The sequence below is a fragment of the Fusarium poae genome, chromosome 4, assembly GCF_019609905.1.
Source record: "Fusarium poae strain DAOMC 252244 chromosome 4, whole genome shotgun sequence".
NCBI classification, from domain to species: Eukaryota; Fungi; Ascomycota; class Sordariomycetes; order Hypocreales; family Nectriaceae; genus Fusarium; species Fusarium poae.
In genome coordinates, this window is record NC_058402.1 from 471,435 (window position 1) to 486,447 (window position 15,013).

At 45.8% G+C, this 15,013-nt stretch overlaps 5 protein-coding genes across 5 annotated transcripts; 4 read left to right on the forward strand and 1 right to left on the reverse strand.

Annotated features, from left to right (window-relative positions):
- Window positions 1-101: 101 nt before the first annotated feature.
- On the forward strand, window positions 102-1,985 carry FPOAC1_010262 (uncharacterized protein; the record flags this gene model as incomplete). The annotated part of the gene is made up of 3 exons (XM_044854656.1): window positions 102-299; window positions 345-1,677; window positions 1,726-1,985. 3 exons carry the CDS (start codon window positions 102-104, stop codon window positions 1,983-1,985), a joined length of 1,791 nt encoding a protein of 596 aa, XP_044701969.1.
- Window positions 1,986-3,569: 1,584 nt separating this feature from the next.
- Window positions 3,570-4,571, forward strand: FPOAC1_010263 (uncharacterized protein; the record flags this gene model as incomplete). The annotated part of the gene is made up of 1 exon (XM_044854657.1): window positions 3,570-4,571. The coding sequence occupies one exon, from the start codon at window positions 3,570-3,572 to the stop codon at window positions 4,569-4,571; it is 1,002 nt and encodes a 333-aa protein (XP_044701970.1).
- Window positions 4,572-7,377: 2,806 nt separating this feature from the next.
- FPOAC1_010264 (uncharacterized protein) lies at window positions 7,378-8,525 on the forward strand (the record flags this gene model as incomplete). The annotated part of the gene is made up of 4 exons (XM_044854658.1): window positions 7,378-7,383; window positions 7,433-7,498; window positions 7,552-8,347; window positions 8,416-8,525. 4 exons carry the CDS (start codon window positions 7,378-7,380, stop codon window positions 8,523-8,525), a joined length of 978 nt encoding a protein of 325 aa, XP_044701971.1.
- Window positions 8,526-8,977: 452 nt separating this feature from the next.
- Window positions 8,978-10,606, forward strand: FPOAC1_010265 (uncharacterized protein; the record flags this gene model as incomplete). The annotated part of the gene is made up of 6 exons (XM_044854659.1): window positions 8,978-9,020; window positions 9,071-9,840; window positions 9,887-10,150; window positions 10,202-10,366; window positions 10,413-10,499; window positions 10,550-10,606. 6 exons carry the CDS (start codon window positions 8,978-8,980, stop codon window positions 10,604-10,606), a joined length of 1,386 nt encoding a protein of 461 aa, XP_044701972.1.
- Window positions 10,607-12,100: 1,494 nt separating this feature from the next.
- Window positions 12,101-13,093, reverse strand: FPOAC1_010266 (uncharacterized protein; the record flags this gene model as incomplete). The annotated part of the gene is made up of 1 exon (XM_044854660.1): window positions 12,101-13,093. The coding sequence occupies one exon, from the start codon at window positions 13,091-13,093 to the stop codon at window positions 12,101-12,103; it is 993 nt and encodes a 330-aa protein (XP_044701973.1).
- Window positions 13,094-15,013: the final 1,920 nt, after the last annotated feature.

The window sequence follows — 15,013 nt, forward strand, 5'->3', positions numbered from 1 at the left end:
CCTCTGTCATTTCTCAAAGAGACGGGCGAAACACATCATTATCACTACCAGCAACACCCAAATCCTCAACAGCAGTTCACAATGTCTCGCCTACAGCAGTTATGGCTCGTCCATATTCTACCGCGAGTGAAGACATGTACACAGCATCTTTTGCCTTTTTCGAGGCGATCTGGGATGCAGGTATAACACATTGCTTCGTAAACCTAGGAACAGATCACCCTAGTATCATTGAGGCCATGGTGAAAGGACAGCGAGAAAAGAAGGGAAAGTTTCCCAAGATTATCACATGTCCTAACGAGGTATGTATGCGATCAGGTGTTTGTGGACAAAACTGACAGATCTAGATGGTGGCCATGTCTATGGCTGATGGATATGCCAGATTAACAGGCAAGCCCCAGTGTGTCATTGTACACGTCGATGTTGGTACCCAAGGTCTTGGAGCAGCTGTTCACAACGCTTCTACAGGTCGAGCCCCAGTGTTGGTGTTCGCTGGTCTATCTCCATTCACACAAGAAGGCGAACACCGTGGAAGTCGTACAGAGTACATCCACTGGATCCAAGACGTACCAGACCAGAAACAAATCATCTCTCAATATTGCCGATACACGGGAGAGATCAAGACAGGAGCCAACGTTAAGCAAATGGTCAACCGCGCTCTGCAATTTGCTACTTCAGACCCTCAAGGCCCAGTGTATCTATGCAGTGCACGAGAGATTCTCGAGGCTGATCTTAAGCCTTACTCACTTAAGCAAGAACACTGGGAACCGGTTGAGCTGGGCGGACTTCCATCAAGTGCCGTGGATAAGATTGCAGATGCGCTGGCTGGTGCGAAAGCTCCTCTACTGGTGACGGGATACAGTGGACGAAACCACAAGATTCCCGCTGCACTTGTGGAGTTGGCGGACAAGGTCAAGGGATTGAGAGTTTTGGATACAGGTGGTTGCGATATGTGCTTCCCTGCAGACCATCCTGCTTGGATAGGTCTCAAGTTTGGCGTCGATGATGCTGTTACCACGGCTGACACGATCATCGTCTTGGACTGTGATGTCCCCTGGGTCCAGACCCGCTGCAAACCCAGAGAAGATGCAAAGATCTTCCACATCGATGTTGATCCCCTGAAGCAGCAGATGCCTACTCACTACATCCAAGCCGACGCGCGCTACAAGGCTGATGCGTTGACGTCAGTAGAACAAATCACACGAGCTCTTGATAAGAAGGATTTTTCTAGTAAGCTCGAGTCCAACGCCGCCAAGGTAGAGAAAGAGCGCGCGGACATTCACAAGAACAAGTTGGCCACTATTGCCAAGGACGCCGAGCCTCTTGCTGACGGCAGCTTTGGTACTGGACATCTCAGCAAGAAGCTTAAGGATTTGTGTCCGGAAGATACAATCTGGGCTATCGAAGCTGTCACCAACACTGGGTTCGTGCACGACAATGTACAGCCCACGATTCCTGGATCATGGATTAACTGTGGTGGTGGCGGTCTCGGTTGGTCCGGTGGTGGTGCGTTGGGCATCAAGTTGGCGACAGATGCTGAGAACGGCGGCACAAACAAGGGTAAATTTGTTGTGCAGATTGTAGGAGATGGAACATATCTCTTTACTGTGCCCGGAAGCGTGTACTGGATTTCAAGACGGTACAAGATTCCCGTGTTGACTATTGTGCTCAACAACAAGGGTAAGTTGCCTACCTCACAGATGTGGATGCATGGCTAACAAGTAACAGGTTGGAACGCTCCTCGTAGGTCTCTGTTGCTGGTTCATCCTGATGGTCTTGGATCAAAGGCTACAAATGAAGAGATTAATATCTCTTTTGATCCTGTACCTGACTATGCAGGTATTGCCAAGGCTGCTGCAGGCGGAGATATCCATGCTGCGAGGGTTGACAAGGCGTCTGAGTTGGAGAGTGTGCTAAAGGAAGCCATCGCCAAGGTTCAAGCTGGACAAACGGCAGTTATAGACTGCAAGGTTGCGCCGGACTGTTAAAGATGTAATGTGGAGGTTCTAGACCTTGAGGCTGAGTGCATTGGGAGGGGCATAGTTTAACTAATCCATTCACGTACTTGTCAGTCAATTGCCTGGCATCTTTCCGTCTGGGCATTGAATGTTTCATGCAAAGCCTAATGACTTTTGCTGGTCCCTGTCAAATTGATCAGGCGACACAATAACCCAAGACTATTGCAGATCATTAATGCAATGATAATTAGACGGTCGGCCCTGAATTCCGATACTATCCAGGGTCTGAAACCAGTGACAGGCAGAGTCGATAAGGCCAACCCAGGCGACTGTGTTCCACATTCGAATTAGTTGGTAATTCATTTGCTTTTAATTGCCACTCAATCACTATCATGGCTAATACATTGATCTCGGAAAGTCAGCGTGTAATTGCATGATAGGTAGTGAATGGTGTTTTGTTCCTTTCATGCGGTCCAAGGTCAGCAGAGATGGAAACGCGGAGTGCCCGCATTGAAACGCCGCATTATTTTTTTGACGCCGGGAGAAAACATCAGACGACGCCTAAATAGAGGCTTGGCATGGAAGATCATCATCTCTTTGCGGCTCTTTCTTTTCTTTTCTTTTTTTTATCATCTGTTCTAGATCTTGCAGTCAATTGCGATAACACGATACTTTTGTCGGGAACTACCGTAAAATAACGCCATCTTTTAATCAGCTTCTGAGTTTGGAAAACTGACTAAATTAGCTCCTTAACCCTGAACATGAAGAAAGCCGAATCTGGTAAATAAGATATGGGAAATGCAACTCTGATCACGATGATCAACACTAAACTAACATCTCATCTTATAATTTCCCCCGCACCACGTGCTCGTGACAAGTAAAAAATCCAAAGCTCGGGAGGGGGGAAGGCGCAAGTGCATGAGACGGCAGGTGCATGCAGATTCCAACTTGCATGTGCGGGCAAGTGCTGCCTACCTTAGTACTTTTTGTGATGGAGGTGACAGTCAATCAATACAAAAGCAAAGAAATGACTTTGATCATGTCATAACACTCAACTACTAACTTATTCCCGTCCTTTGATACCGGACAATAACAAGTACCGACTCATCTCGGACACTCATTTCTCTTTCTCTTTCTCTTTCTCTTCCATGTTTCGCCCCTCGGCACGCTAACGTAGTCGGTCCGGCTTATATCGTCTTGTGTTTCTCCTCTCGACCGTTACGATACGATTTCCATACCTGACATCGATATTCGATACTTTACACGGACCCCGTTCTGGTTCTGGCTTTCGGCTTCTTACTCGCATTTTACGGATACCGGTACGGGGACCTCCTCCATTTTCAAGGGTCCCAGGTCCAGATCAAAAAGGCCCACTTCCGCATTCTCGTCCCACTTGAACGTCGCAAGTTTGCGCTCGACTTTGACGCCCAAACGAACAACAAAAACTAGGCCTAGCCCGTGATCAAAAAATTCAAAAATCTCTTGCTACATCTTTTCCTTTGAAGGATCATGAAAGGTGTCGACCCAGATATTGCCCAGCGCCTTGAACGATTGAGACGCGACAATACTTCTGTATCTTGATCAACAATAACAACAACAACAACATACCAAGCCATGTCTTATCAGACTTTAACAACCGAGGCGCAAGCCGGTACGATTCCTCTGCGACATCCTGATTCTATCATCGACCGACCTCCTCCTCCTCCGGTGCCCTCAACAGATCCCCAATTGATCGCCGACGATAGCCCCTCCGCGCCGAAAGCTGCCGATCATGACCTTTTCAAGATGGCGCCATCAGAAGCACTCGCTTTGTTGATTGCGGGTGTTGAGCTTCTTGTTAGAATAACCGGCGATGTTCCTCCGACACCACCTCCAAAGTCTCCTACCGTACCGCACATGAGTGGTATGCAAGCCGAAAAAGAAAATATCGTGCGATCATACTCGGACAGAAGTTTGACAAGATTAAGGAAACAGGCTGAACTTGAAGCCAAGAGATTGGCTGCGAAAGAGTCCAAGCCTGAATTCAAAGAGCCTGAAGATATTGATGGTGTACAATTGAAGCCTCATCCAGGTCTGATGTCGCCTCCTCCTCAATCAGAGCCATACGTTGTTGTTGGAGCCGATTCCCAACCGGTAAACCTACAGCACAGCGCCATCACGCGCAAATTCTACAGCAAAAACGAACCTCCTATCACTATCAACCAATACCTTCAACGCCTACACCAATTCTGCCCAATGAGCACAGCGGTATACCTCGCGACATCTCTGTACATACAACGGTTAGCCGTTGAGGAGCGAGCCATTCCCGTTACCCGACGCAACGCCCATCGCTTGGTTCTGGCTGGTCTCCGAGTCGCAATGAAGGCTCTCGAAGATTTGTCTTATCCTCATGCCAAGATGGCAAAGGTTGGTGGCGTCAGTGAAGCCGAATTGGCTAGACTCGAGATAAGCTTCTGTTTCCTCGTTGGTTTCGAGCTAGTTGTTGGTGAAAGCCGATTACAGAAACATTACGAGCTACTCAAAGACAAAACATCCCGTTATCATTGCGATAACATGGATGTTCCCATATTAACTCTCAAACCACGACCACGCGGTGCAGTTCAACCAGCAGCATAAATTATTGGGTCTTTTACATTTTTACATTTTGGTTTGGGGCATATTACATAGGAGGTGCATGTCATTTTTCTTCTTCTTTTCTGGGACATGCATATAGTTTCACTGCATTTGACTAGCACTGTACTTGTCATATATTTTAGGTCTGGGCGTGGGATGAATGGGCATATACGTCGGAGTTTATGAATTTATACCCGAATTTGAACGAAACATGTTTTAAATGCGATTCGATACGTTGAGATACCCGAGTTTTGTTTTTATTGACAGAACGAATAATGGATTGTCGATCCGCCAAGAAAGTTTGACTCGTAAAAATAAGGGTCCTCGCATCTTTTATGAAGTTGCAGTGAGACCCGCTCAAGGATCCATTAACATTTCTGGAATAAAGCGAGCTTGTTTGTTCCCGTGGTCAAATATGATTCGTGAATGAGCTATCTTGAGTCGTGTCTCGAGACTTGTTTACAGACGATGGTGCTCTAGCAATACGAATAGCTAGTCATTGGACTTATTGACAATGGGTCATTGATCAGTAGGCTGCTCAACAACCAGGAATGTATCTGGAGAATTTATAGAATCAAGAAATAGTAGGAATCGACAGCCCGTTTAGTAAATGATATGAACGAGTCATTGTCCGATATCCTCCTCGTCGCAGCAAGTCTATCCTGTGCTATATAAACCTTTCAATTATATTTTTATAATCTTACGCTTTTGCCTAGACCTTCTTGATTTCATTGCAGTTCTTAATGAAGGTTAATGTATTTGCACAGATTAATTTAAAAACGAATGTTCCATACACTTCTTTCTAACAAGACACCCTGATATAAATGTAACGTATAAGGTAGCTGCCTAAGTTCCATGATCTTGATGTCTGATGAAAGAAGCAATTTCTTCCACTTCTAACCCTCAGTCAACCACTTGTCAAAGACTTTCGCAGCTGTCGCCCAATCGATCCATCAAGACGTCAACCCACGCTAAGTCAGTCAATCACCCCTTGAGCTCCGTATTTCCAACCGTTTTTGCAGGTCACAGTGCCGGCTGTTATCAAACTAGAAGCTATTAGCAACAAGTGCTATCTGGCTAAGCCCTTCGTTCTATAGCTATCGCGGCAGCCATCAAGTGCTGTACAGATGCTATGAAGCTAGAAGAGCTGCGCAAGGAGGGTATTGACCTTTGTACGACCAAATCACTCTTGGATATTCCAGTGAAGAATCATGGAGAAATACAGTCAAGTCCAAGACAAATGATAGAACAAATGTCTGATACCAATGGAAGGACTTGAATGAAAACTGTTGCTGGATCCTTGACCACATGTGCCGCCAAGATCGTGGCTCCCCCGACGGTATATGTCACCATAGGAAAGTACCGTTCTCTCCATCGAGCCTGCTGAAAGAGTAGCGATACGCATGTCCATTGAATACAAATAGCCACGCAGATTGTGGCTAGTAGTGCCTCACAAGTGAAGGCAGGGTGGAGAAAAGATGGGAGAAACGACGGCGTGATGAGGGTTTTGGGATCGCAGGTCTAAAGTGAGTTCGGGTTAGATGAGCAGCAGCAGCGCAGTAGTATGCGGCATACCGGAAAGCTTCCAAGGCAGGACTGTTGGGAGGTTGAAGTTTCAAAAAGTGTCGGTATGATGATAGATATTGCTGTTGATATACAAGCTCCGATAGTGAGCACGGCGTCTCTTATGATAGGGTTCCAAAGTTTTGGCTTGTAATGGTTCTGTTGCTTAATAGACTTGTCTTCTCGCAAGTCGATCGTTGTCGCCTTCTGGTAGATGAGCGCTTTTGTGTGTAACTTGGCACTCGACATCGGATTTTTGATAATAGGAAAGAAAAAGAGGCGTCCTTGTCAACAAAACATTAACCTAGACCTACTATCCCATAGTAGCATAGAATGGCGAATGTATGATTGCAGTATAGAATGGCGAATGAATGTTTGATTGCTTTGTGATCTTTCAGTATTCTTCCAGAAGAGGAGCTTGGGGTAAAGGTATAGTTAATTCTCCGAAAAGAGCAGTAAGCTTGACAAAGCACCAGATGGCAATCCAAGGCGGGCTTGGATGTAGACGTGAGGGGACCAACCACGCGTAGACACGGATCAAATATAAGCAAGATACTATGGCGTCTGAGGCCTACTGGGCTGTGTTATTGATTGAACATAAGAAGATTGTTATTGTTATTGAGGCCTACTGCAAATTACTGTTGCTTTTGAGGCCTACTATGCTGTATTATTGATTAAATATAAGCAAATTGTAATTGTTATTGAGGCCTACTACGCTATGTTATCGATTAAACATAGCAAATTACTATTGCTTTTGAGGCCTACTGGGTTGTGTTATTCACTTTATTGGTTTGCCGTATTCGAGGGGCCTCTATATTCCAAGCCATCTGACCTAATTGGAGCCTCAGACATCGATTGTTGGCATAATCGAGACAATATAGTTAGGCTCTAATATCCTATATTTGGTGATGGTACATTTCCACATTGGAACTCCCATTATCTTGTTTCAGTTCATTCTCTTATCCCTGTGTTCTAATAACTTCTTTCCAAGAATCTGTTGCCTCTAGGACAACAGAAGACTACCCACCGTTTTCATTCACAGCCATTGCTCAACATTCTGACGCTCTTTCACCATCCTCACCCTACCAAATAGCCGCGGGCTATCTGAATGCCAACCCAAGACAATTGGGAAGGCTACAAGGCTTGATATGAATCATTGGCTATTCCAATCTAACGTATTTCTTGGGTTTTTGGTCCTCCTCTTCCAGAGCCAAGAAAATCGTCTTCCTTGGGCACCGATAGCTACATGTGTGTACGACAACTCCCACTTCCAGGAAACAGGCAACCTCTAATAACTTCAGAGCCCTATCCTTCTGGATACTGAGCGGCCTGGCCCTTTGGGTTCAACACCGAGCGGTCGCGCAGAGGTAAACTGCTTCTCAATCAGCACCATACCTCTGACTAACCTGTCTATCCCCAGGTACTGGATGCAACTGGCACGAAATACTTTTCTCATCTGGGTTATGCTCATATATGGGATGCGGCCGTCTCTCCCAGACTCGGGTTTTCTGTTTCCAGTATCTGTCATCATGTCGATCGTATTCAACCAATCCCAGAACCCACCTCCGCCTCCTCTACCTCCTCTTCTACCATTCTAACTTGGCCGAAACCATCATCCATCGGACAGTCAGGAACTGGACCTAAATCCCAGGATCATCCAATGGCAGAGGTTAAGGACACATACGTTGCCTTGGTCATTACAGAGATCAAGTGCATTGAGGTTGGCAAGGCTCAATTCTCAGTACGATATGAAGACGCCAACATCAGGCTCAATGACGAGCAGTCGCAGGCTCTCATTCTTTTCCAACGGATCTTTCTCCAGGAGCTTCAGGACTTCTTTCTTGCAAGTCAGCTCACTTTTGCTACTGCACCCCCTCGACGTCTATCGTCGAAGTATGTTATGCTAGCCCGTATATGGGATCCCGGAATCTATCCAATGGACCTTTTTTACCATGAACTTCCATCGGCTCCCGCTCATGGACATATACGTACTTTGACATACTTCGCTTGTAGCATGATGCAACGTCTCTACGATACAGTACCTAAATTTGAAGAAACCTGGATAGACTATCTTTGCGACATGGGGAAACATCGTATGGCGATTGAAGTTGATGATATCCGAACCCGGACCTCAGACAGTTCCCCTAACACTGGTGGGCTGTATCATCATCTAGCCATATTAACTGAACCCAATACCTCCATCAACTCTCAAAACGGTAGGACCCTATCTGTCCTTGATGGAACAATGGCCGAACGATTTAATGATTCTGACCAATTGCTGTAGCGCCAATACATGAGCGCTGTCACTCAGGCTCATTTCGAAGAGTTAGAGCTGGAAGGAACTCCCAACCACTTCATCATTGTCACTTCCTTATGGCCGGTTTTGTCTTATAGAATTTGTGCTTTCGGAGAGGTCAACTGTACTGGGTGGTTTTATATCGGGGGCAACTAGAAGCTTGAGTATTCATTTATATTCTCGGGCAGGGGTGAGGGAGTATAGGACAAGTTGGACAAGTGAACTTAAAGCTTGGTATTTCGGTATTTCTTTGGTTGTGCTGTGCTTTTCGGGTCATCATTTTGGAAACAACACCAGAAATATGTATTCTCAGTGTTTTCAGTTGACGAAAATCCAGATTGCTCAACTTGAACTTCAAGTCATTGAGTAGTACATGCATTGGAATCCTTCTCTTCATTAGTGCTTACAGAATGAATCACGCGAGCATTGTCCCATCATTTCTGCCACAGTTTAACCGTCTACCCCAACTTCTATCTCATCGTCAATCGTCACATCATCTCACTCATTCATTAACCAAAAACTCTACAATTGAATCAGCGTTCATGTCGAAATGGGCGCCAAGACATCTGAAGACGATTACAATGGAGGAAATGGTATAAACCCTCACAACTCTCTCTACATGAATCAAGCTTACACGTTCCAGGCCATGGACCCCTCTCATCCAAGCCATCCTCCGCAGGCGGAGAACCACGAGGTGCTCATTTCGCCCGTGACGGAGACGGTACTCTCGGAGGCGAAGGGGGTGATGACGACGACGACGATGATGATTTCAATGCCACTCCCGGATCGATAATTTCCGAAGGAGCTGCTAAGAAGAAGAAAAAGAGAAAGCCAAAGAAGAAGAAGAAGGCTGCTACCCAGCAATCTTCACCTCCCAGGGTTCCCCTGAGCGAGCTCTTTGCAAACAAGGATTATCCCGTTGGTGAACTTCAGAATTATTCTGATGACTTTAACACGGCTCGTACTACAGCTGAGGAAGTTCGCTACAAGGGACGTCGACAGCTTGAAGACCCTGCGTTTCTCAACGATTATCGCAAAGCGGCTGAGATACATCGTCAGGTTCGACAGTGGACTCAGGAGAATGTCAAACCTGGACACACACTCAATGAGATCGCCAATGGTATTGAGGACGGTGTACGTGCGCTTCTGGGAAACCAGGGAATTGAACCTGGCGATAACATCAAGTCTGGAATGGGCTTTCCGACGGGTCTTTGTCTGAACCATGAAACTGCGCACTACACGCCTAATCCCGGACAAAAGGACGTTGTTCTCAAGTATGAGGATGTCATGAAGGTTGATTACGGCGTGCAGATCAATGGATGGATTGTAGACAGTGCGTTTACCATGTCTTTTGATCCGACGTATGATAATCTCCTAGCTGCCGTCAAGGATGCTACAAACAGTGGCATCAAGGTACGTAACAATCATCTCTGATATGGACCTCATCTGACCTCTGTAGGCTTCTGGAATTGACGTACGTATCTGCGACGTCAGTGCCGAAATCCAAGAAGCGATGGAAAGCTACGAAGTCGAAATCAACGGGAAAACATACCCGGTTAAACCAGTTCGTAACATCTCAGCGCACAACATTAAACACTACCAAATCCACGGCGGAAAGTCGATCCCGTTTATCAAGAATCGGGATGAGACTAAGATGGAGGAGGGTGAGGTGTTTGCGATTGAGACGTTTGGGACGACTGGTACTGGAAAGTTGTACGACGATGTAAGTTTGACTCAGTTATCGTGAGATTCATTTCTAATGTGATGATTTTAGGTTGGTATTTATGGATATGGTCTGCAGCATAATGCGCCTAAGAATGTCAAGTTGCCTTTTGCGACTGCGACGAAGCTCCACAAGGTTATCCGAGAGCAATTTGGGACTATTGTCTTTTGTCGTCGTTACCTTGATCGTCTTGGTCTGGATCGATATCTTGCTGGTGTAAGTACTCATCTTGACCTTCAAATGAGATACTGACATGTTGTAGTTGAACTCGTTGGTTTCGCATGGAATCCTCGAAGCGTATGAACCGCTTGCGGATATAAAGGGTTCTTACTCTGCGCAGTTTGAGCACGTAAGTCTTTTGCTTTTGGTTGTATGATGAGTAAGTGCTGATTATTGTAGACAATTCTGCTTCGGGAGTCAAACAAGGAGATTATTAGTCGTGGAAGTGACTACTAAATTGTGTTATCATAAGGGAGATATGTTCAACATGACTTTGGAATGAGTTCAACACTATTTCCTGATACATGGGGAGTAGTTCCAACACTGGCTTCACTTGACAATGGCTTGGCTTCAACATGCCCGCCCGCTTTATTACTTTACATTCGTATGATGGTCTTTTAGTCTGTCGTTATCTATATGAAACATTTTACTTATAAATCTCATCCAACTGCCGAATTGCCAGTGATATTTTAAACTGACCTGCATTCATCGGCCATTACCAGAATAGTACTCTATTCAACATACCACTACAGTGAGTGACTCACAGCAGAAACTCAAGCCACAGACAAGCAAGACATACATGAGGAGAGACATGATCACCCCTGCACACAATAGCAGTACAAAACTACCCTTTCCCATGGATGCCTGGGGATTCCCGGTGAGACAGTGTCACAGGACCCTTGGACGGGTAATGAATGTCTCGATCGGCACATTTTGTCGAAGCGGGGTTGATTCAATTGAGGTGAGGGGTGGGAGGGTGGAGGGAGTATCTAGGACAATCAATTTAGGCAGACAAGGCAATCAAAGGGAATTTTCAACTCAGCAATCCCAACTGCGACAGATAAGAAGAGTCTTATTAGTGATTAAGACTTTGATCATCATCTATACCTTGGTACTTTAAATTGTAATTTCCATACTTTCTATCTTGCATTTTGCACGCCATGATTATACATTCATCTAATCCCCCTCTCTCCTCGTATCCAAAACATTCATTCACCCTCCAAATGAAGTTCTACCAAAGTCCCAAAACGACCCCATCTTTCGAATCATGGTGTTTTTCTTCTCTCTCTCCACCCCCACCCTGGATAAGGACTTTGGTTCCAATTTATCCTTGTTAGTAATGCATGTCGTAGATCGATCACCTTTTTTACACTTTTATTACCGGGATCGGAGTTTTGACATTGGGGATTTTGTGGTTCGCTTTTTGACTGACAGGTTTGAGTTTGGATGTCTTGGTGTGCAAGTCTTTACACTTGCATCATGAGACATGGCGATATTTTCTTTTTCTTTCGATTCGTGTCTTTGTGATACCTGCTTTAGTTAAGAAGCCAGACATAGGAACTACAGGTTTTTAGACATGTTTCTTAGAGTAGCACAGTTGACTGTTGCATGTTGACTTGACTCACGATGCACATGTCACTGATTCACTGCGGAGGACTAAAAAGATGATAACAAAATCCAAATCCGGATTTCTTTTTTTTGTCTTGTTTTGTGTCTTGTATCTAGCTAGTGTCCTGTAATCCTAACTTGCTTTCAAGCCGTACTGTTATCCAATATAATTCCCAAAAAAGAGTATACAAAGAGTATCAAATCTAATCCAAATCCAAATCGCTAAACTTCCAATTCGCTTGAGTGATAAAACAAAAACAAAGGAAATAATCCCATATAGTAGAAACAGATGATACAAGACAAAAAAGAAAAGTACAAGTTCAGAAACAAAACAATCATCGCTTATTCGTAGCGGTACACTGGCTCGTAGATTTCTGTTGGTCGTCTGCTCCCAGATGAGATTGTCAGACGGCGCTTGGGCTGCATGCGCTCACGAAGACGCTCGCGCTGTGCCTCCTCTTCCTTCTTCTCCTCGCGACGGGCAATGCGACGAGCCTTGTCGTCCCGGCGCTCCTCCTCAAAGCTCAGGCGTCGAAGCTGATCAACGGGGATCTCGACTGAGGGACGCTTGTAGGTGGATGAACGTCTGGGAGCAGATGGAGCAAGGGCAACGGGGCGTTCGTTGATGGCTTTGTTGGCTTCGGCGATGCGCTTCTGGAGAAGCTTCTCCTTCTCTTGCTGTCGCTTGTCCTCACGGCGGCGACGTCGCTCGTCGTCTTCGTTGGAGTGGCGGCTCTCCTTGGAGTTGTGACGGTGGTGCTTGGAGCGGTGGTGGTTGTCGACGACTTCGATCTGGACACGGCGCTCCGGCTGAAGAGTTCGCTCATCTACAATGACAGGCTTGCGGTTGTAGGGATCCCTTGATGAGTCGACCATGTAGGTGTTTCCATTAGGAGAAGCAGGAGCGGTTTGAGGGTGCGACCATTGTTGAGGAGGAGTGCGAGGAGTAGGAGGGCTGTCAACCAAGACAATGCGCTCCTGGTGGTGTCGAGATCCCCGACGCTTGCGGTTCAGGTCGAGGACCTTTTGGCCGTTGATGTAAACACCCGCAGAACGATCCTTCTTGCTGTTGGAGCTAGAGTAGGAGCGGTCTGACTCGTCTCCCGAGCGGTATGATCCCGACGGTGTCGAGGGCTGGGGAGTAGGAGGTAATTGTGAAGCATACGGGTATGAAGCGGATGAATCATAAGCAGAAACGTATTGGTGAGGGTGCTCAAAGAGAAAGTTGGCAGAGCAGACCTGACCATGGCGAGAGTTTGTGCAAAGAGTGGGTTGAGACCATTGCTCTCGACGTCCATCAGGATGGACGTATGTGTAGATGTTTGTGGTGCACATTGTGTCGGTGCTTTGTGGATGAAGGCGCTGATTGCGCAGAGGGAGATCGTCTTGGATGATTACTGGAGGAAGATGGTTTCTTTGATGAGTGTGTCGAGGTGATGAAGCTGTGTTGGAGTTGCGACGACGATTGTTGTAGATGATGTTGTCAATAATAAGTGGTGATTGTTGAGATGACAGTTTGATAGAGGATAGAAGTTGAGTCTTTATAGTGTTGGTTGATTGAGATGAATTGAGTTGAGTTGTTTGTTTGGTTTGGTTGTTGTAAAAGTGCAGGCGGTGGAGGTTATATAGAGATCCGGGATGATGGTGGCAGTGAGGGAGGGTAGTTTGAAAGTGTACCAAGTAACTGTACTGTACTACTAGTAGATGACTTGCTTTAGTCTGGTTTTATGTGAATGCCTGGGGACTAAAGTAGTACAGAGAACAAACTGTAAAAAGCGAAATAAAGATATTGATGCCTGTTTGTGGTTCGCAAATGGATCGCTATATGTACATTCCCATCCCATTACTTAGGTTACCTACTAACTTACAAGACCTACGAAATGGTGGTGTTCCCTCCCTCCCTGAGGCCAAGGCAGCCTTGGTGGGCAAAAGTGGAGTTTGGCCGTTTCTGCCTACCGTCCGGCCACTAACAAACCCCTGCAGTGACCCATGAACCCTCCCATGCCGATGACTCCCCCAGGGCATTCTCAGCCACTGGACTAGACCTAATACCTAGTAGTACTGGAAATGTGAAGATACCTACCATCACATCATTTGGTTTCACTAGTTGAGGCTCGGTAACTAATTTTTAGATAGTTAATGATCAGATCGAGGTGGACGGGTATCGGATGAGGTCACGATGAAATAAATGACAAGATTTAATAATACATTTCCCAAATACCTACCTACCTAATCTAGGACTACAGGTCTACAACGCGCGGCCATGGTTGAAACAGAACAAAAAGTAGTACAAATCCTTTCCCTCGGTGAGCGCTATCGGTTCGGTCTCTGTAGAAGACGAAATCTTTTTTTGCTATCATGGGATCCATCCATCACATCCTCGGGCATTGAGTCATCAAGGACTGTGTCTCTGTCTCGATTAGCGCTAGCCTTGTGGCCCTCGATCCAGGACTTGTCCAGCATTAATCTCTAACCAACGAGAACAAAGTACTAAATGACCTGCATTTGCTACAAGGCCTGAGTCAACTGGACTTTAGAGAGACCCGGGCCAGGCAGTGCAATCGATGGAGGCTTGGTCCTAAAAAAGGTGATCCACTTGGAAATCGACTCTAGTCTTACATACATCCTCAGCCTTGGGAACAAACAAGGATGATTCTTCACTTCAGCCTCGCATTAATTAATTGCATCTCTTTTTCTCTGATCGTCTTCAAGGATCGATTGGATGCCTCTTCCTTCTTGTCTTACTGACATGCATCGTCCCGAAGCGGGAACTAGTTTTTGATGCGCATCACTAACAGGCACGGTTGCAGTTTGTGGTAGGTGAGTGTGGCATATGTATGACCTGACATTTCTCTAATAACTAGTAAAAAGCTTTGACTGTGAATCACTGTAGATTAAAAAGGGCGCGCCTGCGTCATGTCAAATGCAGACACACTCGTGCTTGGCAAATGCGCATTATCGTGTTACATGTTACACTATCACAGAAGGGGATCTATTCGAATACATTTCAGAAACCACATGAAACGTCTAAAAAACCAAAGATCCATATTCTTTTGTCGTTCTAGTCCTGGAGCGGACTATTAAGCCGAGAGAGTATCTGCATTTACAAAGGCTTGGCTTGACTTGCCAGCTCAATACGGCACAGTGCTCGTCGCCTTGCAAGGTAACCCTCCATTGGTTCATGATTACCGTTTTCAGAGGTACATACATACATAGATAAAATAAGGATTTGAATGCCTGCCCGTACCTGTCGTC